Genomic DNA, 25,916 nt, shown 5'->3' with positions numbered 1-25,916 from the left:
GGCTTGGGTTTATTTAGCGAAAGGCTTCACCCTTTGTGTTTTTATTTTACTAATGAAAAATGACATCATACACAAAACTAATACGATGTCTCCTAGTTTTGCGCTTTGACACTGCTAGTCTTGTATCTAGAAAAGTTTGGGGTTTTTTTAAAGTGCTTTCCTCAAAGAAATATTTCCCCCCCCATGGAGGGTCTGACTGAATTGCATCCTATGGGTTTCTCTTTCATAACAAAACTTACACCAGAGAAATATATGATGGTGAAGCCATTTAAATAAAACATTAGCCTGTCCTCTTCTTCCTTTCATGCTGCTATTGCAAATGAATTTTTAATCAGTTCCTATCCCAGCTACATTCCTCCTTTAAACATACACTTATCATGTACTGTTAAAAGTATTTCTAAAAGGGCAACTTATACCAGTGCCAAACCTGCTCCTTAGAAGCCCTCTAATTCACATTTATCTCTGGTATCGGCTTCAACTTCACCACCCTTTGTTTTCACAAGTTTCTAGATGTATATTAGAGCTGTGCTTTGGATTATAATCCATTTCTGCCTCCTGGGCTTGCTGCAAAGGATTCTGTATTAAACAGGAGCTTTCAAGGCTGCAAAGAGCAGTTAGGAAACCATCTACTACACATATTTGACACAGTTCCTCCTAGCATTTTATTTGTTTTAAAACATACAAGGGTAATAATAACAAAAGCTAGCTATGCTACTATAAAGTTTGGTCCAGTTCCGTATGACTGAAGCATTCTGTTACAAAAAAGGAGAGAATGAGGCCCATGATTCAAAATACATAAGTGAAAAGCAATAAAATATACAGACAGCACGTCTTTCAATTGTAAACTCTCCCATTGTTTCTCATGTGCAAACTTGAAGCTTTCTGCTTGAAGCTATTTACCACAGGACTGTCTGCAACAGACAAAGGGGTTTGGGGGGTGGAGAAGCCCGAAGGGAAAACCTCAGAATCACTCATTTCTCATCACTGCAAATGCTTCACTTCCACTGGGAAGTTCTGACATGTATGATGATCATTACACCTTTGAAGTGAGTCCAGCTGAGCAATATAATTTCGTTATGCTTTATCACCACCAAAAAACAACTAAATCATCCCAGAATCTTCACCAAATCAGTAAACATTGAATGGATTTGGGGACCGGAATGATCTGAGGAGTCTCTCTCACTGAGCACATTCCAGCACTTCATACCAGGCAATGAAACCGAAAGAACATCAGCTTACAGATAAGGCTGCAGCACCCCGGGTGGGACTTCCCAGGAGCCACTTGCCAAAGTCCAGGGTCCGCTGTGGTGCAAGGGGTACTCAGGGCTTTCTGACCTGTTTGTCTTTATAACTTTAACATTATTACATTCAGGTAGCAGTATATATAATGGCACAATACATGGGACGCATGAAAACATACGTGCATTTTTCGAAAGCATTCCATACCATCATTACTTTCACTACCAGGTCAACTTCCAGTGTAAAACTTTGAAGCCCTGCCATAAAAATGAACACTCGCAAAGAGAACTGGTGGAGTCACCGTCCCTGGAAGCGTTCACAAACCCTGTAGACAAGGCTCTTACTGGCATGGGTTAGTGCTGGGTAATGGTTGGATTAGATGATCTTTCAGGTCTTTTCCAACCTAATTGATTCTATGATTCTATTTCCAAGGGTGTCTGAGCCAATCAAGTTATATAAATAAACAGCAACAGGCATCCAACCTATGACTTGACAATTTGGGACCAAAGTGAGCATATGAGGTTTACAGGCTGATTGTGTCTAGGTGGGGAACGAAGGAACATTTTCGTATAAGTAACAGTGACAAGGCAGAAGTCATACCCTTTCAAGTCACAGAACAACTGATGGCACAGCATACAACCAAGCATCATTAATCCCAGCCACTTACTTATCTCCAGCATGTGCCGTCCCTGTACTTTAACCATTACTGCTGTTCTAAAAAGAAAACTAAACAAAACCCAGAGAGACACGGATTTTTGTGATAGCTTACACAGCTTCAGCTGACACAAGCCCTGTGCAGGGTATTTCTAGAGATTTAATATCCTACAGACAAAACCATAGATGTTAGAGATGGATGATATTTGCAGAGCCATCTGTTCTATCTCATTGCCAAGGCAAAACTGTTTCTATTTGCACATTTATTTGACTTCCACGGTAGTTTTAAATACTCCAGCAGATAGAGCTTCCACTGTTCCACAGGGAGGTTAGACCCACTAAAAAACATTTTTCACTGGTGAGATATTTTTCCTGGTGTTTGGCTTAAACTCCCCCTTTCGAATTTCATCGTATGACCTTCATCAAGTCTCTGTTTGTGCATGTGCAAGTTTCCATGATTCCTCTTCCACAAGGAAGAGAAGCTGTAGACATCAAGGAGCTCTTCAAAGAGTAAAGAGAGCATATATGGACGGTCTCTGACAAAATAGCACCTACTCTCTTCCTGCAGAACGGCAGAACAGTGAAGTCGCTTGCGTATTATGAAATTTTCCTTGAATTTGGAGTGCTGGGAGAAGGATCCTGTGCACAGGATTTTGCATTGCTGTATACTGTGGGAAGTCCAGGAAGGGGAGACTGAAAGCTTCCCCTATAAGGAATGACATTTTATGACCTATCAACTGCTCTAAACCCTTTCACTGTAGGCATTAGATTTTGTTTTTCTTTACGAAAACATCACAGGGGGCCAAGACATCGCGCTACACCGCACTCGACTACAGGCGTCGGGAGAAGGGAAAGTTTCAGTCTCCCTTGCCCGACTGCCTGTTTAGCAGGTGCCCGCCCATGGAAGTGGGACAGCCCCGCATAGGGATGCTTCCCGAGCACCCCCACTAGATGGCTGTCGCATCCCACCGCAGCGCAGCCCTCGGCAGCATCTTCAGCCCGAGCTCCCACCGCTTTGTACCAGCTCCGGAAGTTTGTTTCAAGACAAAGGGACCACCAACGTCTGTCTCCTGCGCCGCTGGAAGCTGACGAGGTGTACCGGGAAGTATCCTGAAATACTTCTGCACCATTCCCCTGACTCCATCATCCAACCGGTGCAGCAGCACAGCAGGGCCACTGGCCCTGATGCATGGCTGGAATGAATCAAAAATCACAGAATCAGCGTGGCTGGAAAACACTGTTAAGATCATCAGGTCCAACCGTTCCCCATCACTGCCACCACTGACCCATGGCACTGAGGCCTCGTCTCCACGGGGTGTGAACCCTTGCAGGGACGGTGACTGCAGCCCTGCCCTGGGCAGCCTGTTCCAATGCCTGAGCACCCTCTGGGGCAGGAATTGTTCCTCAGCTCCATCTAAACCTGCCCTGGTGCAGCTTGAGGCCGGTTCCTCTTGTCCCATCCCTTGTTCCTTGGGAGCAGAGCCCAGCCCCTCCTGGCTCCATCCTCCTCTCAGGCACTTGTAGGGAGCAAATGGAGAGAAATAAACACGTGCACAGCTGCCATTCGCTCCTTTTGCACTGTTCTGGATTCTCAAGAATGAGTGAGCAAAACAGTTTCTTTTCTGCTGATGCAGACCATCTGGGCTTGCTCAAATAAACATCCACCGGTGCCTGGCAGGGTGGGGCTGAGGTTTGGGTTCTCTCTCTGTCTCATATCCTCATTCTGGTACTTACAGGTGTGATCAGCTTTGCAAGCTTTCCCTTTCATACCAGGAGCAAGGGCTGGGCCAACCTGCAAGGAGCAGCACAGAAGAATTAACAAGTGTGACAATCATTCGTTTTTCACCAAAGCTCCAACACCGTTCTGATGGTGAATCTTTCATTGTGAGCAAGAGTTCAGGGTCTGACCCTTGAGCCAGCAGCAGTGTATGAGGCTGTGCCCACTGAGACGTCAGACGCAGGTCTGGTGTAAGTGGGCTGAACTTTTAACAACCTTGATGGAGTTTCTGCCACCTTTTGCCAAGAACAAACTTGACCCAAGCATAGGATCTGCATTGAGTGTTGTCCCTCTGCAGCTCTTGTAGGGCCCTTTCTGCTTTATGATGCTTTCCATTCTTAGTCCCCTTGCTGTTGTGTAATACTAAAACATGCCTTTGAGAAACCAGCCAGCAGGATCCTGCAGACCACTGAGCAAGCAGTAATGGGGAGTGATGCCTGACCTGCTGAAAACAACAACAACAACAACAACAAAAAAGCAACAAAAGAAGCCATAACAGAACATAACGCTTGAAAAGCAAGACAAAAAGCGTAATTTTTCATCCTTCTCCAGAGAAGACAAGGAAACTGTAATTTCAGCTCCCCCAGCCCTTTACGTATAAAAGCTCTCTTTTGAAATACAGCAACCACAAATGGAACTCTAGTAATGTCTCTGCAATCAAAACAGTTCTGGGTACATCTGCATGCCTGGGGGCAGATAAATCAGAGTATCTAGGGCTCGCAGGATGCAAGACAGATCAAGTCCAGGCACCAGCTAGCCATGTTAGCACCACTGAAACTAGTCAGGCATACAAAATACGGTACATTAGCTTAGACTGCCTTGTGGTTACCCAGCTAGACAGCTTTCAGGCTCAGATAACCAGGTCAAAGCACAGAGATGTGTCTGCACTTGACGTACCTTCCATGTGAAAGGTAAATTAAATCAAAAACAAACCTCCAGAAACATGTAGCTACAAATGGAAACAAGAAGGGCAGCCTGTTCTACCAGTCCTCCTTTTGCTTTTCATCTCGCTCTGACAAACTTTACCTTTGTGAGCTCTATTACTAATTCACGAGATAGTGTGGCCACGTTTTAAAGATTGCTAGGATCAAGGCAGATGCAAGTTCAAGCCTTTTCCCTCAATCCCTCTCCAGGTCACACTCATTTAACTCAAATCCAAATGCACACACAGTCATTTAGAACAAGGAGTCAAAGGCAGACAACTGACAGTGTTTACATTCTCCTCTCATGTATCATCAGCAACAGCAACTTCTGCAGCTCAACCACAACTAGTCAAACAGGCCAGACCTTTCTCTGTAATGGACACAGCAGCAACATACAACCTGCGTATGACTGAACCCCTATTATCCGGACAACATGGGAACGCTGTTCATGAATCCCTTGTAAATCATGCTTGTGCCCATCTCTGTTAGACCAAAACCTCATCCAAGTCACAGGGCTTGGGTGAAATTCCAAGTCTAACAGCAGGGCTAACACCAGCCTCTAAGTGCCATCCATTTAAACAGATATTTATTTCCAGTCCATGTGCCAGAGGGTCACAGAGACCAAAGCCAGCTGAGCAGCCAGCTACCCTGGGATAGAACCAAGCAGAAAGTTAAGGCAAGTTTGTTTCTGCTTGTACCTAATGAGCTCATATTTTGCCATGCTTCCCACTCCTACAGCACAACAGATTTTAGGGATTACAGTGCTCCCTAAATCTGCAGGTTCTGCAAGCTTTTGAAATGCAATGCAATGGATGTATCAAAGCTAAACTGTCATGAGGCCTCGTTCACTAGGTTATCAAAACTCCGAAATAGGTTAAAGCTGTCACTCCACTACCTCAAAACCTAGGCAGGCATGGGCCTGCTTGGTGTATCCAGGCACTGCTCAGAGATGACAAGCTTTTCTCAGTTCCCTGGCTCTGAATAGGAGGTCTCAGGCATGCAATTCTATCAGTGAAAATCCTGCTTCTGATCTGTGGGACTTCCTCCATTTTTACCTTCATTAAATTACTGCCAAATAATGAGGAAACACAGTAAAATCATTGCAGTTGATTGATGGATAGGGGTGGGGGGCTCATGCTGGTGGTTAGACTGCCATTATCCCGTAGTTCACGTTGTTTCTTCTCTGACTCATTGTATTATAACAATGGCATTCGTGTAGAAGGGGAAGGAGGAATTTTGTTAGGTTGATTTCTCGTAACAGAAAGAGAGGAGAGGCCACACTCAAGGCTGAGGCTGCAAGTGGCACATACCAAAATGCCTTTCAGCACACCTTCAAACGCTTCGCTGTTTGCTATCTGAAGACAAGCATCTTCAGAGCCATACCTCATGCGTGCAGGGGCACGTGCGTGTCCTCCAGGAAGGCTTCTGCTTCCTCCCGTGGACCCGAGCGGGTTCATTTGCTTGCAGCCCCTTCTGGCCTTGCAAATGGACTTGCTTTGATGAACTTCACAAGGCCCAGGAGGGCTTCAGAAAGAAGCTCCTGTGAAATAACTGTGGTTATTTTAGCTCCATGAAGCACCTGCATAAACACACACAAGATCAGCAGAGGTGGGAGGGAGGCTGCTTGATAACCTGGGTGAGAAAGCCGGGCACTCTGCCTCAACCAGCATTCGTGTGTGTTGTTAATTCTCAGGGTGTCAAACGTAGGCCGGTACCGACCTGCCCCGTGCCTCCTGTCGTCCATAGCTTGTGCCCAGAAGGCTGCCCACAGGTGGACCACAGCCAAGAGGTCTGCCACCCTACAGCAAAGACACGCACATCGCCTGTGATCTCCGCCACAGCTTCAGCACTTGGCCTCAGCAGACTTTGCAGTTCACCCCCTGCTAGCGGGACTCTGCTGGCTCAAGCTTTAGCCTTCTCTTCTCCAGCCTGAACCCCCCAGGTCCCTCAGCCCTTCCCCATCACACTGTGCTCCAGGCCCTGCTCCATTATAGAATAGTATGAGAATATTAGTATATATTTTACATCTATAAGTCTTACCTCTAAGGTTCAGGCTCAGCACCCATTAACCTGGAGCACATGCCTTTTATTAATTCACTGATTGCCAAGATAAAAGTAATTTTCAGGGGGTTATTTGGTTTTGGTTCCGGGGGTTTTGTTGCTGTTGTTCTCCCCGTGCCCACAGAGCTCAGGGCTTTCAGTGGCCTCCCAAACAGCCCTGGAGAGGAAGGGAGGGCGCGTTTCAGCTCCGCACAATCCGCATGGAGCAGCTCCTCATCTGTCTGACGGCCGAGAGCCCCGCTGTCCCCCACAGCACCCCTGCACCGACGCTGCACTGGGTGTGCGACCTCGGTGCCACTGCGAGAGCCGTGCCTCTGGAAAGAAATTGAACCAAAACCAATTAAAACCCCCACTTCATTTCGTTCTGAAAGACATCAATATCCAAGTAAATCCTCATCTGAAATCTCGACGTGCTCTGGTTTCTATAGGTAGCATCAGCTTTCTGTGCGGAGCTTTAAGAAGCTTCCTTTCTGAACCACACAGTGCGGCTGCAGGGTTGAGGGTTGTGCTCCCCCACTCTCGCCTCTCTGGTGGGAAAAGGCTTTGCTCACTGAGCCTTTTCTGTTAGTTCATCCTATTAAAGCTCCTTGCTTTGTTGTCCTCTAAACCCTCTGCAACGCCTCTGCAGTTTTCAGCCGCTTAGTGCAAAGCAGAGCTTCACCCTGTGTCAGAAAGAGCCCTGGCTCTTTATCCACAAACGAGCCGTTTCAAGGTAGAAGATGCAGTGTTCCTTCACTATCATCTCAGTTGTGGAGGCAAGATCTTCTTCTTCGCCCGTACGTTAGTTATGAGCAGTATAAAATACAACCACTTTTGCGTGGGAAATGGACAGCCCTGAGGTGAAAGTTAACATTTATTTAAGCAGCGTCCGCGGTATGAGGTATAAAACCAGGGAGAAAGCTGATAAAATGCAAAATGGACTGAATTTCTAAAGGGCGGTGGGGAGAGAGTTGTTAACGCTTTATGGAGCGGAGCTGTAGTCTTCTTTGAAGTAACTTCTCTGTGCATAAAGGGTTTCTTCAAAAGGCACCTTGACCAAATAACCCTGATCAGAGTGAGAAACGATGCACTCGCTACAAGCAATTTCTTATCTTGTGCCTAAACCAGCAGCAGAAGCGGGAGTTGGGGTGGGAATCAAAAGCATCTCCAAGTGCCTTGCCTTTGGGAAAGGGCTCACATGTTCTTTCTGCAGCCGGCATCTGAATGGTCACCAGATGAGAAGGAATCGTGAAGTCATAGTTGTGTCTTCCCTGAAAGCACCAAAGATAACAGCGCAGACCTTGGCGAGCTGGTTCTCAGTAACAGCACCTCTTCAGGGCGTGCTTTTCAGCTGAGATCTCGGCTCTTCCTCCAAGCACAAGGACAGGGTTGCACGAATTGCCAGGAATTCTTTCTTTTTCTCCCACTTAAGAGTGATTGCGATGCTGCGACCTCCGCTACAAGCACAAGGAAACGTTGCAGGTAGCTGGGCAATAAACGACCTGGCAGATCATCCCCCATATTCAAAATGCCACAGATAATAGCTCTTTGAATGGCACCACAGCATTCAAAATACTCACTTGTAAAACACCCTTGCCTAGGTATTCTATACAGAGCTTTGTGGGAAGGGGAGAATTCAGGAAACCCTGCCCAGAGCTGCTCAGGAAAGAACTGCAGATCTAGCGAGTTCACAAGTGAAGATCCTCAGCTTTGCATCTGCATTACCATGTATCTGTGCCTGTATTCCTTCATTTCAAGTGGAAAATATCAGATTAGTGTGGGGTGTCCCTGCCCATGGCAGGGGGGTTGGAACTGGATGATCTTAAGGTCCTTTCCAACCCAAACTGTTCCATGGTTCTATGATTCTATGACTACAGTCCAACACCCCCCCATCCCCGAGTGTCCCTGAAATCTACTCTCAGCCACAAGCCACAACTGTCACATCATGAAAGTCGTTATTGTGCTTTCCCTGTAACCATATAAATTCTATTCCTATCGCAATTCGCGTCCCCACCTTTTATACAACTGTAGGTGCTCAATGTGGGCAAGAATTTGTCTGGGGCAGTATTCCAGCAATTTACACCAGTGTCCTGCTAAGTCGAGAGGCCTTGGCTTATGCCAAGTATATCTATGCTACGTTTAGCAGACAGCTCAGGCCAGCACCAGAAAGCGTCAGCTGTCAACTAGGATTCCAGCTACAGATTTATCCAGATATGATCCACGATTTCACGGAGCCTGGACTTGGTCTCAGGTTTCCATTCTGCAGCTACTAAACTAGGCTGGGTGGAAGTCTGACAGAGGGCTGTCAGAGGTTTGTCAGCTCGGCTTTATTAGCACTTTTCCATGCTGGAGCATTCCTGGGTGTGCCTGATGGGATTTCCTGCCTTTTTGTGTCCCGTGGAGACAGCATGGAGTGTCCAAGCGCAAGGAAGTGGTTCCTGCTTCACTCCTGCGTACGATGTTTTCCTGCAGGGGAGGAGAGGTGGCTGTGCCGAGTATGGCTTGGGGGGGGGTTTGTTTGGAAGCTGCTGCTTTGATGCAAGGGCCCTCGGGTTTCGTGGATGAGCAGAGAGGCGAGGAATGTGTCAGCCTGTTCCTGCACTGGAGGGTCCTTAACGTTTTCATTCCCTTCAGGCGATCACATAAATCCACACTATTTCTGTTCCCAGTTTTAAAAAACAACCACTTTTTTGGAGGGGTTAATATCTTCACCTCTATTGGATGCTTGAGTTTCAGGGCTCTGGAGGCACTTACTCCAGCAGAAAACTTGTACTGGAATAAGTTTGCTGTACTCTGTGTTCTTGTATCTAGCTCCTGTGCGCAGAGTGAATGAGATTACTGTCCCGTTATTACAGAAAATCCTATGCATAGAGTTATGACTGAAGGTCTTGACTCTGTGACTCTTGCAGGCTGTGTAAAAAGAAATCGGGCTCTGTGAGAATAAATGAGATGATAGTGAAGGAGCAAACCCTTTCCATCTGTAACTGTAAGATGGGACTAGAAAAGCCCGTGAAAGCAAATTATAGGGACTGAATTTAGATGGATTTTGTTTGTTTCTTAAATCATTGAAGGTTCAGTTGTACTCGGATTCATTTTGTTTTCCAAGAAAAATGGCATGGGGAATTACTGAAATACAATGGATGTTCTCCTGGGGAATTTCAGAACCCCATGAATGACAAAGCCCATCCTCAGGGAGTTTCCAGCCCTTCAGAGCCAATTAGGTTCCACAGGGCTGGTCTGCTTACCCACATTTTCGAGTGCTTTGTCAATCCAACCCTTTTTACAACATCTGTTAATGCCTCAACCTCTATAGAATGCAATCAGTGTTGAGATCTTCCAAGCCAAATCAGGAACCAGGAGATGTTACAGTTGGGCAGTGCCGATATCTCTCAGTTAACAGAGTAAGAGAAGGACGGAGGGCGGTGTGTTTATGTTTTTATGTCCCCTAGGTTTAGTTCTGGCTGCCTTGTGCTGTACAGCAAGGCCAAGGTTTGCTCCTACTGAGCTGTCTGTAGGGTGTTTTGGCTGCAGCTCTTCTGTTTCCCAGCACTCACCCAGCCATACCTGGCTCTCACACAGTCATACCTGGTCAGGGAGTTGCCAGGGGAGCAAGACACAGATTTGATGATCATTTTCCATCCCTGTTCTGTTCCTTACGCTGGAAGAACAGGGAGGAAAAAGAACATCAGCCGAAGCGCTGGGTTACTCAGGGTAGTTCAGGCTCTTTTATTTCACGTAGACATTTGGAATAATGCACCTTTTCCCTTCCCAGTTCATCTTCTCTGCCCATGTGTCACACGGCCAACACCAGGACAAAGCCACATGCCCTTTCGGTGCACACGGAAGGCAGTCCGGGGCCTGGGAATGACGCTGTCTACCTCTACGCTTCCAAACTGAGCCCTGGTCATCTGGCCTGCCTGCTGGTGTATGGTGATCCCTGGCCATGGCCACGTAGCTGCGGAGCGTCCCCTTAGGAAGCGCAGAGCAGTACAAATGGCCTGTCTTTTATTTCTTTTCCCCTGCAGGAACCCCTGCTTTTATTATTGTTACTTTATTACAGTTATTGTTCTCTGTCTGAATCTTGCCCACATGCCTAGATGGGGCCTGCCTGTGGAGGAAATAGATTTCAGGCATGATGCTCAAGAGCACAGGAAATGCTTCCCACGGCCCCATTCCACACTGGTGTTCACGTCTCTTTTATTGCCTGAATTACGTAGGGCTTTGAGTTCCTCACCAAAATGGGGCTCCCATCACACACAGGCACCTCCAGAGGGAAAACAGTCATTTCCCACAAAGGCCTGCAGTGCAGTTCCGGGAGATAGATAAGCGAGGGATACAGAAACAAAGACAAAACAAAGGGAAGTGACTCACCTGTGGACTATCAGCCTGGAATACAGACAGGATGGTCACGAGGGGTCAGTGACACAGCCATGCTGTGACGCAGCTCATCCCTTGTCACAGGATCTCAGACACACGGGGACAGGCAACCTTAATGCCCATAAGGCTTTAAGAGCGGAAGGGTCCTTGTCCTTTGGATACAAACCCCCCTGCAAATTCAGACATCCCCGCACAGCGCCTTTATTTACTCACTGTAGCACGGTGAGGGCTTAACTTGGGCTTTCATGGTTTCTATACTTCTGGTGCTCTGCACAGGAGTGACTTCATCCCTGGGACAAAGCAGCGCTTTCCCTCATGACTGTCAGCACCCGCCGTAAGCCACCCCTGCCCAAACGAAGGCCTGAGCCAAGAGACACTTTATCTTGTGCGCAGATCCAGAGCTGCCGTTTTTTCCAGCCCTGCTCAGGTCTCACATTAAAAGCCTAGGAAGTGAGCGCACATGAAATCACCCCTTCCGTACAGGCAGACAGATGGAGAGAAATTCCAGCCTGTTTCCAGTCCTTTGTCTTCAGGGCAGTTTTGGAATTTCCTTCAGGAAGCGAGGTTACGACCCAGAGCCTTCCTCGGTGGGCAGGCTCCCGTTTCCCACAGTAAACCTTGTGCAGCCATGACATACAGTACGAGAAGGTGAGGTTTATCTTCGCGCTCCAACTGCATCCTGTACGAGCTCCATGGAACTTAAAAGTAACACTGGGAGGGAATGGCTGCGGCAGAGGAAATGGAAGCCAAGCCTCTGGAAGCAGTAACGCAGCGCCTATTCAACTACAGCCGCCACGGTCTTCACTGGTGGATCAAATGCGGCTGCAGTGGTTACAGAGCTGAGGCCACCAGTCTGCCTCCTTGATGCTTGCAGTGAGTTAAGAATTGAGTAATTGCATTAGTGATGTAAGTGAATTATTTCATTCATTCTACTCTAGACATTTAGGGTACAATCGGCAGGCATCTGGGTTGTCTTCTGTCTGTACTTCATTACCTTCTGGAGATGAATCGCTCCTGTAGAGGTTCTTTCAATGGCATTTAATCAATATAGCACATGCTGCTGAAAAATGACATTCCAGCATTCATTTTGCACTGGACATGATCCTGTACCTGGGCATCATGCATCTTACATCCCTGCACAATCAGCTTAATTGCAGCATGTACCAAGATCCAGTTCTTTCACTGGCTTCTGCTAACAAGAAACCCCGTCCGTCAAGAAAGCCCCAAAGCAGCACAAAACTACCAGTAATCCAATACCAGAATCTTTACAAAAATCAGTTTATTAATGTTTAGAAGTCAATAAAGCTATGTGCAAATTGAACAATAAAAGTCAGAAACATTTTAAATACTATTTCTTTTTAACCAGAAAAATAAAAACCCAACAGTTTAATTGCACTGGAAATTTTACTACAAAGGCAATACATTTTCTTTACAAAATACCACTTCTAGGAACTGCCAGTAACTGTAAATCAGTCGCTTGCTCTCAGCTATCCCAGATATACCACTTTTGTTACAGTAATATTCTAGGCACGTGAAAACTCCTGCGTCTTATTAACTTATTTACATTGTACACATTCAACCCCATTAGCACAGGTTAGAAAAATAGAGGAGCAAAAAGGATGCTGTAAAACATATACATTCAATTTAATGACAGGTACTTCTTCCATGAACTGACAAAATACACCTTTGCTGAAATGATAAACATTAAATGTGCCAAAACGTATTGCATTTTGTTATGGAAGTGCATTTATCTATAGTCATTTCACTTCAACGTTGCTTTTATTCTTCTGAAAGCCCAGATACTCTCTCCAGATCTTTTCCTTTGGAAAGAATATGAACCTGACACTGAAACACCCCTTCAGCTTTTAACTCTTCTTACTCAGGCAAAAATCCTGCTGTCGTCAACTGTATCTTCTACCATTAGATTTACTTTCAGTCACATTAAAGAGAAATGACCTTTAGCTCTACCTTGCATTTGTCAGGATAATGCAGTTTATTTAATGCTACAGAATAACAAGGCAGTCAACACATGGGGCCAAATGCTGCTCTGAGCTACTCCATAGAATCCGATGCAGCCAGTGGAATTACACAGGTGAAAGTAACTGCTGGCTCCTGGTCTGCAAATGTAATATGGGCTGACAGCAAAAATTCACAGCTATGATCTGGCTAAATAAAACCCCAACAGCTTTGGACTCTGCAAATAACACCTTATGAACTAAAACCTCTGGAAAGTGACGCCAAATTACAGCTGCACGCAGCCCAAGTTGTATTTGTGTGCTCTCGTTTCTTGTTATGTGCTCATCAAACACTTTTGACCGGCTATGCCAGAGCCACCACTAGATTCAGCACAGAAAGACCTTTGTGTCAGTGGTTTGCTGCAAGTGAAGGAGAAATAACTTCACATTCTTCTCACATGGGGAAAAAAAACAAGACAGATTCATTCTCCCTCTCCCTCCTCCGCCTCTCCTTTTCTCCCACACACACCAGGCATCATTTCACCAAGGCATCAGTCTTTCAGAGTTACTAAGGAGATTTCAGGCTACGAATGTGCCCGACAATCCTGAGCTGCCTCAGTGCAAAGACAAAACACGCTCCAGGGAAAAGAGATTTTCAAGCCAGAACAGTCTGTCCCATTTCTTGACCTCCAGCCTTGCAAGTGCACCGTTTGCCTCGCTAGAACTAATGCTACTCACTCACTTAGCCCAACGCTGCCGCCACGAGCAGGAGGCCTCTCAGCTCCCCCATCTCAGAGAACAGCTCTGAAATACACCCCCATAGTTACTCCTAAGAAGATGAGGTAACATTGCCTGAAGACATGATGGTTTCAGGATGGTCCCCTTCCTCCTTCTGCGGGTGGGAGGAGTTGTCAGACTTACTCCGACTGAACTCCATCCCTCCGATGATGGGCCTTTTGAATTTGGTCCCGGAATCTGCCGGGGGACATTTGCAGCAGCACAGAATCTTGATGAAAGCCCTCCGCATCTCTTTGTTTGTCAAGGTGTAGATGATAGGGTTCGTGGCTGAATTGAGCACGGCCAGTACTAAGAAATACTCGGCTTTGTAGAGGATCGGGCAGGACTTCACTTTACACCCCACATCCAGTAAAAGCAGGATGAACAAGGGAGCCCAGCAGACGATGAAGGCACTCAGGACTATGATCACTGTCTTGAGCAAGGCCAGTGACTTCTCTGAGCTCCTGGTAGCTTTGGTAATGTTTTTCCGAAACGTCAGCCTGCGGCTCCTAGTCCTCACCATGGAGTAGATCCTGCAGTAGAGGACGACAATGGACAACAAAAGGCCGGTGAAAACGGTGGTGCAAAAGAGAATATAGTGCTTGTGGTAGAGGGGCAGCACGGTGGAGCAGTTGGACAGGAGGTTGATGCAGTTCCAGCCCATGATCGGGAGTCCCCCGAGGATCACAGAGATAACCCAGCAAGCGCTGATCAGCAAGAAGGAGCGGAAGCTGTTGCTGCCATTATGGAGTTTCATCTTCAGCATAGTGATGTATCTCTCAATGGCAATGGCCAACAAGCTGAACACAGAAGCTGACAAGGCAACAAACATGCTGCCTTCCCTTACAAACCACTGGGAAGGGGTGAGGCTGTATGTTTTGTGTCCAGATAGCAGGAGGTTGGCAGTGTAGGCCACGCCAGCCAGCAAGTCTGAAAGAGCCAAATTCCCAATGAAGTAGTACATGGGTCTGTGAAACTTCTTGGTTTTCCAGATGGTGAGCAAGACAAAAATGTTCTCCAAGATTATAAAGCAGCAAATGATGATAAAAACCACCGACGTCACTTTTATTCCACTGTCCGCATTCTCATTTAGCTTTCCTGTGTAATTATAGTGCTCTTTGATGACATAGTTGACATCGGTGTTGGCGAGGTTGCCGACGACCTTCAGCGGCGCAGTGGTGCCAAAGCTCATGGTGATGCCGAGCGCGATTCTGGCCCCGCAGCTGGCCCCAAACTGCTGCACAGCCTCAGAACCAGCAGCCCTGCCAACAGGAGACACACGGGTTAACAGGAGGCAGGCAAACAAAGCAACAAATGAGACAGGTTTATCACCTGCTTGCCCAGTTGTAGATGAGAGTAACAAACGTATTCACACGGGAATTGCTTTTGTTCGGCTGCGAAAAAAATACACTTAAAAGGTGATTTAGGACTATTCAATAGGTTAACGAGACAAAAAAAGTTCTGCCACGCAGAGCCAAGCAGAGAAATGCAGGGACTGCGTTATGGGACTTCTACCAACATGAAAGAGCTCAAAGCTCCCCAGCAAGATGTTCAAGTGAGTATTTTTCTTCAGGAGGAAACACACCTTGTAATATGACAGCAGAGATTCAGAATGGGAAAGGCTTTGGTTTGATTGAACTGCAAATGTGTGAAAGCCTGCACAGGAATTACTTAACCTGTATTTCCTCCGTTAGTAAAGTCTGACTGTGCTTCGGAAGGGGCAATACTGCCATTTACTGATGCCACCTCAAACAGTGGTGAATTCACTGATGTATATATGAAAGCAAAAGACCATCTCAAAGCTGTAAAGAGGAAAGGAGAGTCTTTGCTAACTAAAAGAACACGCTTTACACGGAAAAAAAAGTTTAGAAAAGTCAAGAAAAAAGATGTAAATGAGGCAGGCAGCAAGCCCTTTCTGTGGGTCTGGAACAAAGAACGGCAACAGAAAGCACTCTGCACTTGAATAATTAGCATTGCAAACTTCTGAAACGGGCATGATGAAGGAGTACAGCTACGAAGGAAACTCCCTTCACACATGAACACATTCTAGTGGGCATTTAAAGAGAGCTAAAGATGTGAAATCTCGCAAGAACAGGCAGAGTTGTTAAATCACAGCCCAAGCGGGGTAAAGCAGGAGGTACAAGCCTGAACCCACACCGGTCCTGCACCGCTCCCGCACTGCTCCGCTCCCGGTCTGCTGCCTGCACCGCTCCTGTGCCGCACCTCGCACCGCTCCCGGGCTCCAACCCGCACTCTCCTGTCCCGCACCTCGCACCGCTCCCGGGCTCCAACCCGCACCGCTCCTCAACTGCGCCTCGCACTCCTCCCGCACCGCTCCTGTCCCGCACCTCGCACCGCTCCCGGGCTCCAACCCGCACTCTCCTGTCCCGCACCGCTCCCGGCTCAAACCCGCACCGCTCCTCAACTGCGCCTCGCACTGCGCCCACACCGCTCCTGTCCCGCTCCGCTCCCGCTCTGCTGCTCGCACCGCTCCCGTTTATAGCGCCCACGGGTCCCACCGCGCCCTCCTGCGCGGGTGCTGGCCCCAGGCCGGGCTCGGCGGGTACCTCGCAGCCCCCCCACCTCTTTCGCTCCGCGAGCGGCGGTGCGCGAACCGCAGAGCCTCACCTCGCTCAAGCGCGGCGCGGAGCCCCCGCCGGCACTGCGCATCTTGCGCGCCCACTGAGCAACTCCTGCGGCTGGGCCGGGGGCTCGCTGGTTTTAGCGTTCGTGCGACTGCAGCTCCCCACCCCGGTCCCTTCTAACTCCTCCCTGCGGGGCGGCTCGTCCGACGGCCCTTGGCGCCGGGACCCGCCCCGCGGCCGGGAGCAGGCGGGGAACGCGAGCCGCAGATGCCGCAGGGCATCGCCCCCAGCCCCGCTCGCGTCCCGCTCCGAGCAGGCGCCACAGGGATAAGGCCAAAGGAAGGCTTCTCCGAGCCACCCCCGCCTTCGCTCCCGAGGGACGGCGTAAGTAGAGCTTAAGGAAATACCTGGAAGAGGCTCCTCCCCATCCGCACGGTTCGGGCCGGGAAAAGGAGCGCGTTCGCCCGTGGCTCCCCGGAGCCCGCAGGAGCCCGGGGGTACCGGGGGGAGGAAGGGGGCATAGGGCAGGGACTCGCCCCATGACACCGTCAAACATCACCGCGGGTTGGTGTTTCCATGTGCAAAACGCATCTTCCACTGTTCCGAGCGTGCTGTAAGAAACCCACGTGTTTGAAAACACAACGAAAAGTTGTAAAGTTGTTTTCGAAACCAAAGTTGGCAATGACGGCTACTTAGCACTGAGACTACAGAGACCAAGAAGTGAGCTTACGGTTTATAATATAATAAGACTCCCCCCCCCAGTGTACATGAAACACAAACTCCAGTGGCAATCTGTTGTGCTTACTGCACAATTTCTCCTCTTCCTTCCTTGCTCTGTTCTCTTTAACTCCATTGCAAATTGCAATGCAAAAGAATGTCACAATAGAGCAGAGCTCACTGCATTAGGGCTTTTAGTTCACGTCGCATCGCACCATAAGCAGTAGCAGTTGGTGGCTTTGACGGTGAGAGTAACTTTACCCTCAGGAAGGGTGTCCCTCTCTTTATTTATGCTAATAGTCACGCTTCAATTGCTCCACGCCTCTCCCGGAATGACTCAGATAAATGACACTGGCAAACAGACATTTACCCTGCCACCACAAAGCTAGAGACTTGAAAAGATGTTCAGCCTCCTGCGAGCCTGGGAGGAAAACACAGCCGTTAAATTACAACTGTCAGAAGAGGCATGTCAGATAAATCATGCCTGAGGTTGACATATGCATCCCCTGCAACTGCCTGACGTACCCTAGATAGTTCAAGCTTCCCCCCCTTATTTAGCTAATTGATAGAAAATACTAACTAAAAGTGCATTCATCAGGCATTTTCCTCTAGGAAGTAATTCTCACCATTTCAAGCAACAGGAACACATTAAAGGAACATGCTTTAATTAAAAAGGATAGAGTGACTCAGGGTTTCAGTAGTCAGATGTACAGGCTTTCATGTTTAGGTTATTGGTTAACCAGCTGTGAGGGCTCCAGCTCAGAGATGGGACATCTAACTAATTATTTGTTAGAGGCTGTGTAAAATACCAGGGCAATTTCAGTTCCACTCCAAACACTTGGGTGTTTGTATCACAACGAGCATCATTAAAATCAGCTGACCACACACATTTGTAGCCCTCTTGACATCTCAGCAGAGACGGAGCGGAAAAGCAGCTTCATCCTTGTCAGGGGAATGAAGCCCCATCAAGTGGATTTGCACTGAAGGCTCTCCAAAACCTCAGAGATGACAGGTTAGCACGTGGCTTGGCTGCGCAGGTTCCAGCCTGCTTACAAGGGCTGAAATACAACAGAGGGAAATTCAGGTCGGTCCAGCCGCCTCTACCAAAAGTATGCTGGGGAGTGTTTAGTGAGGTGCTTCACACCAGGGTTATACTCCATCCCCACCAACAGAACAGGAACTCTTTCTTCAGTACCTCCCCACTGGCCACAGCTCGTGTTGAGGAAGCTCATCCTTCTGTGAAATACACCACAGAAATCCAATGTGTACACACATCCTTTAAAAGCTCGGCTCTGGAATTGCCTGTAGTAAGAAGAAGGAGAAAGGACAACGTCATTCATGCACTATTGCAAGAATAAGCCAAATGCAGGTCTGGGTGGAATGCGAGCAGGAGGGCTGAGCACTTCAGAGCACCAAAGCCATATTAACAGCCATTTGACCTGGGTGAACTGGTTAAAAGTGTTTCTGCAATGTGTCCACAAGCATGAAGAGGCAGACACTTTTGTTCACAGGCATCCTGAGTATGTATATGCCCTTATATACTTGAGTTTTAGGAGGAGTAGAAACTCGTGATTTGGGGCATGGCAAAAAACCAAACAAAAATCATTTGTGAAAACCAAAGTTCTTGTGGAATTTCCAGGAAGAACTTCGTGTGGTGGGGATTTCAGAAACCTGGTCAGTCCCAGGGCAGTTTCCTTGCAGGAAAATGCTTTGATCTTGTCAGAAAAGCAGTTGCAAGCTGGGGTCCTCCCAAAGGCTGTGTGCTCTGACACTATCAGAAGAGCATCCTCTCTTAGTGCTAGCACTGCTGGCCAACTCACAGTTGCATCAGAGGAGTGTCTGAACATGATCCATCCTGAAGAGATACAGAAAATCTCCTCAAAACACATTATCAAAGGGTTCTTCTCCAACCTCTTCCTCTCCTGCAAAAGTCCTAATATAAGCAGAAAGTACTTTCATTCATTCTGAGGCAACTTAGGCCGCAAAGCAGAGCCATTACTCCCTGATGTGCTAGGTCAAGACAGGAGATCCTTGAAAGAGTACAAACAGAATGGGTTTGCTCACCAAGAAACTGAAGCAGGGGCAGTTCAGGTTAGATCTAAGGCAGAAGCTCTTCCCTGTGAGGGTGCTGAGGCGCTGGCCCAGGGTGCCCAGAGAAGCTGTGGCTGCCCCATCCCTGGCAGTGTTCAAGGCCAGGTTGGACACAGGGGCTTGGAGCAACCTGCTCCAGTGGAAGGGGTCCCTGCCCGTGGCAGGGGTTGGAGCTGGACGATCTTAGGGTCCTTCCCCACCCAAACCACTCTGGGATCCTATGAGTCTATGGAAGTCCCAAGAGTGGCCTGCAGAATCCCCCAAAGTTCTCACGACTAGAAGAAATGTATAAAACAGTGGAAAAAAGTCAGATTCTGATTTCTGCTGCAATCCCAGAACAAATATTCCACGTTTTGAGTATTTCTGATGATTTACATGTCCTGCAGCATGCTCTTATATGTGCCTTTAAGTAACTAACACTCTTCAAGATTCATGAGGAAAGCAAAGAAAATTGTTCATATTGGTTCAAATGACACCTTAAATGAAGTGTATGCAGAGAGTAAAGTCTAAAGGAAATGATTTTATTCATCTTTTAACATAACAGTAAATACAAGCCATTGATCCTGATTTTTGATCGATATTTACGAGGTAGTCTCTGAGTACCCAAGAGAACAAATTAGATTTACTGCTCAGTTTAAAATGAATCAATGCTTCAGTTGCATCACTTCCGCAGTATAAGACCATCTGGGTTTAAATTATCCTTTCCACAGTGGATAGGTTAAAGGAACTGATTTTCTGTTGATACTCAGAGTGTTCAAAAATTCCAGATCCTCTCCCTTCAGATTAAAATACAAACCCTGGTTTGGAGGGGGGAAAAAAAGAAGAGATGAGAACATTGCAAAGACTAACGCAGACATCTGTTTAGTATTATCATTTTATACTTTAGGTGGTCTGGGTTTAAGTTCTTGATATTGAGTATGAAATGGCTTTTTTCTTTGTTTTAAAAGGCTATCGTAAAAAGTTTACTGGATTCATTTTTTTGTGGGAATTTGGACTTCTTTTTAGATCACTAAGCTGAGCATAACATTAGGAAAAGTTTAAGCCCAAGTGGAAAGCGTTGAAGTAGTTGAGAAAGTGACATGCGATATGGGTATTACTGCACCCAAACCCATACCATGCTTTAATATATCTAATCATGAGAGATGTTTTCTTCATATGTATTAAAATACATAGTTCTACAGTAACGAAGCTGTACAATGCAACATTAGAAAACTTTCTGGAGGTTAATTTTTTATTCCAGTGGTATGAACCCATCAACTAAAATCTTAATGCACATTTTCTGCTAAACTAAAGACATTAATGGACATGATAACTGAACTTAACATGCTGCTCTGAAGAAACACAAGTCTTAGATGGAAACTTTGCAATCATTCAGCAGATTACAGATCTTACTTATCTGAAATACTTGGGGGGGGAAGCAGTGAAATAACCATTTCCTGAAAACGAAACCGAACCAAAATTACCTGTGATCATTTTTCAGATGAATCAAAGGTACTTATATCATAGAATCATAAAATGGTTTAAATGGGTTGGAAAGGACCTTAACATCATCTTATTCCAACTCCCTGTCGTTATATGCAGTTTATAAGGCATTAATGATAATCATGCAAAACAGGTCACAAACAATGTGATAGAAAAAGGCTGGTTGCTGTTTCATTAATATAACGACTCCACAAAATACGTATTTTTCAACATCAGGAAAGTGAATTTATACCATAGTATATGTTTGACCTTGACACCAATGCTTCAGATTAATCTTCCTTTACCCAAAGCAAACCATTTACTGTAAGCTCATTTTGGCAACACTATACTTATGGATATTCAATGGGATGAAACCAGGTCATGGACAACCATTAGGAAAGAATGAACCCACAGAAGAAAGAAACAAACCCGGGAAAATCCCTACCTAACAATTTCTGCTCCCCTTGTTACCAGGAAACTGTGAAAGTAATCGTACGCTTCCCTGCCTCCAAATTTCACAGCCAAGTCAGGAACCTAACACTAGTTCTATATCCTGGAATTTTGATGCCTCTTCTAGAAAGTCCTGGAAATCTACTTTGCTGGAGAAGAAAACAGAGCAACCATTAATATGATGACAATGCTGTTAATGCACTCTTGATTTTCCTATGGTTAGTTCAGCTGCAGAATGTTTCTCAAAGGGCACTGGCTAGCAAAGCCACTACTAATAGTATAAATATTCATCTTTGGCACAGTGACAGAGATCTGGTGTGATGGATCTATGCAAAGTTGCTTACAGAAGCACATCCCATAATGGTGGCCATGCCTGCAGTGGTTTACGGAGTGACACGTGTCCTATCACTGGGAAGTAGCATCAGCATCATTGATTTAAATTCATTTCAGGGTTTCTGCTCTTCTTCTCCCCCAGTGGGTAGTGGCACAATTTGGAGATAGTTCCCATGCTCTGGTCCCTTCAAAGTCATTACGATCTTATAATGTCCTGGCAGTTGCACTTAGTCCTGGGTGATGCTGCAAACAGATCAAAACAGCCGTTCATAAAGACCAATAGTAACGCTGCATCATTTAGACCAAAAATGGAAGATATGGTCACTGTAAGGCAGTGCAAATACTCCACAGTTCCTTTCAAAAGAGCAGACATCTGAATGGAGGCTGCAAAAAGATGAAGAAAAAGACGCAGCACAGCAACACGACAAATGGCCAGAAGGTTGGCTTCTCTGTCATTTCTACCCAAGGCACTCAAGGCAGAGGTGAGCTTCAAAGCTTTGGATGGGGTGTGGCAGTGTGGAAAGAGTGAAGTGCTTGAACTCAGTGTCAGCAAGAGCTACTCCCCCTTACCTGCACCTTCAAAAACAGCTTTTCTGTCAAGACAGTTCAGCACTGCTCCTTTAAAAAGAAAATCAGCCGGTGTTAAGCACAGGGCAAGAAGAGGGGGTTTTCAGCACATGGAACCTGATGCAGTTTGCTTGGTTTGGTGGATTTGTACATTTATTGGTATTAAGTTTCTTACCTGTACACAGTGTAGTAAAGAGGCTTCTGCAGCCTGATTTAAGGAAAAGTTTCCTAAAGCATGCACTTTACAAAACCATTTTGACTCTTTTCCAATTAAATGTTCTTCGGTGCCTCCACCTCGAGTAATAGACAAACTGAGAATCAGAAATACCAAGAAATAGGAGAGGGAGCCACTCCGAGTCAGACAGGAAGCTAGGGCTGCACAGAAAACAGCCTCACCCTTTCCACTGACTTTCAGTTTATTCTCTTCCTTTCCTTATTTGTTTCAAGAGTTCCCTTCCACTAAGAGTCACAGTGCTCCTGATTGCACTGAGGCGGGCAACACTGAGAAATTGTATCTATCTTATTTTAACTAATGATTTACCTCAACCAGAAAGGAGTGCCCTATCAATCACTACCATCAGTGACCTGCATCAGATGGAAAATAAATTGCTTCTATTTTCAGGTGTATTCCCTGTTCCTTTTGGCGAGATGATGGGTTACGCTGATAGAAGGATGCACTGCTGTATCTTAAAAATGGGCATTGAATAAAGGCGAGAAAGCTTTCCCTCTAGAGAAAGTTTATCTTACAGAAATTTGGAAAAGAGGAGGAATTTCAGCCCATACAATTCCAAGAACTCACTGGAAGGATGAATTCTGAGTTTAAAAGAAGAAATCTTCCAAAATGAGCACCTCCAGGCTAACTGACCAAAGAAGAAATAAAAATGGGGTTAAACTTCCTGATTTTGTAAGTTCAGCACATTCAAATCCTTTGGTCTTCCAGGTTCTGCTTTTCCTACGGAGCATCACTCCTCACTGCTACCCCTAAATCTCCCTGCTGTTCACTTTCTGATTTCTTACTAGCTGTCTTGTTTCCCTATACTATGAGCAAAGTTGTCTGGACTTTAGAAATGTTCATTTAGATGAGGTGATGTGGACTTGTTCTTCAGCATCTTTTGCTTAGAAGGAAAACCACCTATGACAACGCTGATGTCAATTTAGCTGTAGAGAGGAGCATAAAATACAAATCCACTGCGTCTTTGCCTCTGCAATCCAATCAAAAGAGGATTTGCTCAATGATTCTAAATTAACTAACATGGTATAATACTTGTGAATGAGGTATTCAAAGGAAAAGGCTCCAGTACATATCCCAAGCACACAGGAGATAACGTGATTCCAGTCTCTAGGGGCAGTTATAGCTTCTAGCAGAAAACAGTGGCTACTAGTGATGGCACAATAAATGTGCATGTCACACCTGGGGGAAAGATAGCACGGGTCAGCTGAGGCCTGGCACTTCAAAAGCTTCTATTGCCTCAACTTACTCTTGACTGAGTACACAGTTAAGTTTAAACTCTTCCATCGTTTAGCTTCCATCTATAGTCACTACCTGGTAGCAAAAGAATACCTAGGAAAGATCATAAACCCTCCCCCAGAACCACCAACAAAAACCCCAGCCAACCACAACCACAACCCAGACCCCCAAACCCCAAAAAACCAACAATAAAAGAATCCTAACCAGAAAACACCAACCCAAACAATTTCCCCCCCAAAAAAACCCTAAAAAAACCCCTCAAAACAGAAAAAAGACTTGAACCAACAAGTAAGTCTGGGCATAGCTAGTAAGTATCAGATTAAAACTGTAACTTGCCACAACTGCTCCGTAAGAAGAATGCTTTTTTAGTAAGCCTATTTCTATCTGATTATTCCTTTTATTACTCCTTGTGCTGCTTAGATACCATGATATAGATCAAAGAACATGCTGGCTCTTCCTACCAAGAGCAGATGCAGGTACAAAACCCATAGTGAAACTCTTTGACACAGACAACAATGAAAATCTATCAATAAATTAGGAAGCAATCCTCACTGTAGCCTTCAGTTGTCTATATGGGGGCTCAGCAAGAAAATCTGGTTTAGTGCTGTTTAGCTCAGGTGATCAGTTAGAATTAAGCACAGAAAACCCAGAGCTCTTTTGACCAACATGGGACTTCTGGCCACGTAACTACTCCTAACTGACACTGGGTTTGTAATACTGTAGCTAGAATTTGCTAACACGCATCAAGAATCAGTTCATTTTGTCTGCATCATTTGTGTTGGAAATAGTACATTGATGTGATGTCTGTTTCCTTAGAGAGAACCTGAAGTACAACTCCAACTTCTACGGAAGTCTTCACTGCCAAAAAGCCACACTGAGGGAATACTTAGCACGTGATTTACTTCTAGTCCTTGTTTTATGGATTCGGCTACACTGTGAAGCAAGGAATCCCTCAACAGCACAGTAACAAGTCGTCTTCTTCATCTCGCAGAGGTATTGTTCCATAAAGTGACTTTTCAAAAGAAGGATTAGCTGATGACCACTGGTGGAAAGGTTTATTCGTCAGGGAGTGTAGCGACAGGACAAGGGGTAATGGACTTAACCTGAAACAGAGGAAGTTCAGGTTGGATATAAGGCAGAAGCTCCTTCCTGTGAGGGTGCTGAGGCGCTGGCACAGGGTGCCCAGAGAAGCTGTGGCTGCCCCATCCCTGGCAGTGTTCAAGGCCAGGTTGGACACAGGGGCTTGGAGCAACCTGCTCTAGTGTGAGGTACGTAGCTGTTCTTAAGACACCAAAAGTGGCATTCTCAGGTACTAAAGCACCTCAAGCTGCAAGTCACACTTCCATGGAATAACCTTACTGTGGAGATAGCGTCAGATATTAATGAGTGCAGCATTACAAACAGGATCTTGTGTTTTAAAGAATAAGTAATACATTAATGATTCCAGAGGCAAATCTAGACAAAACTTATTTACCAGGAAGAACTAGCCAACTATTCTGAGGAGCTGTTATGAAAAAGGTAGGTTTGTATTTTAGCTGATTTTATTCAGTTCCACTCTAAGGCCAAACAATGCAGGCTAGAATATATGACTGCTGTAAGTCACTTCTTGATGAAAAAATGAGGAGCTTTGTTTCATGATATGACTAAAGCAGAACAGCAGTGGGAAAACTGCCTCAGGAAGTCCACACACAATATAAATCACAGTCAGATTTTCCATACCTTTCTAGACGCAGGAACTCCTAAAATATCAAGCCAATGTGACTAGAAGTTGAATACTCAGCTGATAAAACACTCTGCAGGCCTATTTCTCAAACCAGATCTGTAAACTACATTTATCTATCTCTCCTACATATTTTATAAGGAAATGCAAGGAATGAGATTTCCTGGACAAACCCCAAATGAAAGCTAAACTAATTCTCACTAAAAATTACACAAAACTCACCAGAACTGCCAGTAAGAGAAGATCATCAGTAATAACAAAGATGCCTCTTAGACTTTGCTGCTCAACTCTTAGCCATACAGATAGCTTATTTGTACATGGACTTCTCTGGAAAGACTTCTACTTTGTTGTACCTTCAGTCTAGTAAATAATATGCATAGGGCTCTCTGGGTCAAGGCCATTATTATGCAATAATATGCATAAAACCTTTTTTGTTGATGCTCTGATAACTGCTTATGACAATGAGATTCTGGGTTTGATAGAGATTTGCAGTACATTGTACAGTATAAATACTGCAATAATAATGGTAGGAAACATTTCACCCAGGTTTTTCTTCCTCAGACACTGTATCCCTCTAACAAGGTTCTTGGCAAATTATTTTGCACTTAACACCTGGCTGTACACTAGTAGGTAGCATTTTTTCTTACGTTTTTAAAGAAGGGCTATCTACTCAAGCTCTTTGATTAAATGGCCTGATGCAGGGTCAGTGGCATAAACCTGAGGCTTTGCATGGGCTCCAATAAGCTTTGGGTCAGGATTTGAGACGAACATGTAAGATCTCT

General features: G+C 45.8%; 2 protein-coding genes across 8 annotated transcripts in view; both read right to left on the bottom strand.

Annotated features, from left to right (window-relative positions):
• The window catches only part of LOC308223726 (putative oxidoreductase ZK1290.5), a 91,861-nt gene that overhangs the window by 21,953 nt on the left and 43,992 nt on the right, over positions 1-25,916 (bottom strand). The window contains exons 8-9 of one of the 6 annotated variants that reach the window (XR_013957413.1): positions 21,950-21,997; positions 18,316-18,346 (exon numbers count right to left, since the gene is read on the bottom strand). The exons of 1 other annotated variant lie outside the window; for it this stretch is intronic. The gene's annotated coding sequence lies outside the window, so the exon portion shown is untranslated. Of the gene's footprint in view, positions 1-18,217; positions 18,347-21,501; positions 21,623-21,945; positions 21,998-24,478; positions 24,518-25,916 lie in introns of those variants that run through there. 4 more of the 6 variants (XM_080623148.1, XM_080623147.1, XM_080623151.1 and 1 more) reach the window with 4 other exon arrangements.
• On the bottom strand, positions 12,326-17,966 carry S1PR1 (sphingosine-1-phosphate receptor 1). 2 transcript variants are annotated; one of them, XM_080623144.1, is made up of 3 exons: positions 17,926-17,966; positions 16,735-16,938; positions 12,326-15,004 (listed from the first exon to the last, which is right to left on the bottom strand). In XM_080623144.1, exons 2-3 carry the CDS (start codon positions 16,881-16,883, stop codon positions 13,795-13,797), a joined length of 1,359 nt encoding a protein of 452 aa, XP_080479270.1. In that variant the 5' UTR covers positions 16,884-16,938; positions 17,926-17,966; the 3' UTR covers positions 12,326-13,794. The 2 variants fall into 2 exon arrangements, with proteins under 2 accessions (XP_080479270.1, XP_080479269.1); XM_080623143.1 differs by lacking the exon at positions 17,926-17,966 and adding an exon at positions 17,671-17,748.

This window comes from Psittacula echo, assembly GCF_963264785.1.
Source record: "Psittacula echo genome assembly, chromosome: 7".
Classification (NCBI taxonomy): Eukaryota; Metazoa; Chordata; class Aves; order Psittaciformes; family Psittacidae; genus Psittacula; species Psittacula echo.
The sequence above is the reverse complement of the archived record's forward strand: the minus strand, read 5'-3'. Positions and strand labels throughout refer to the sequence as shown.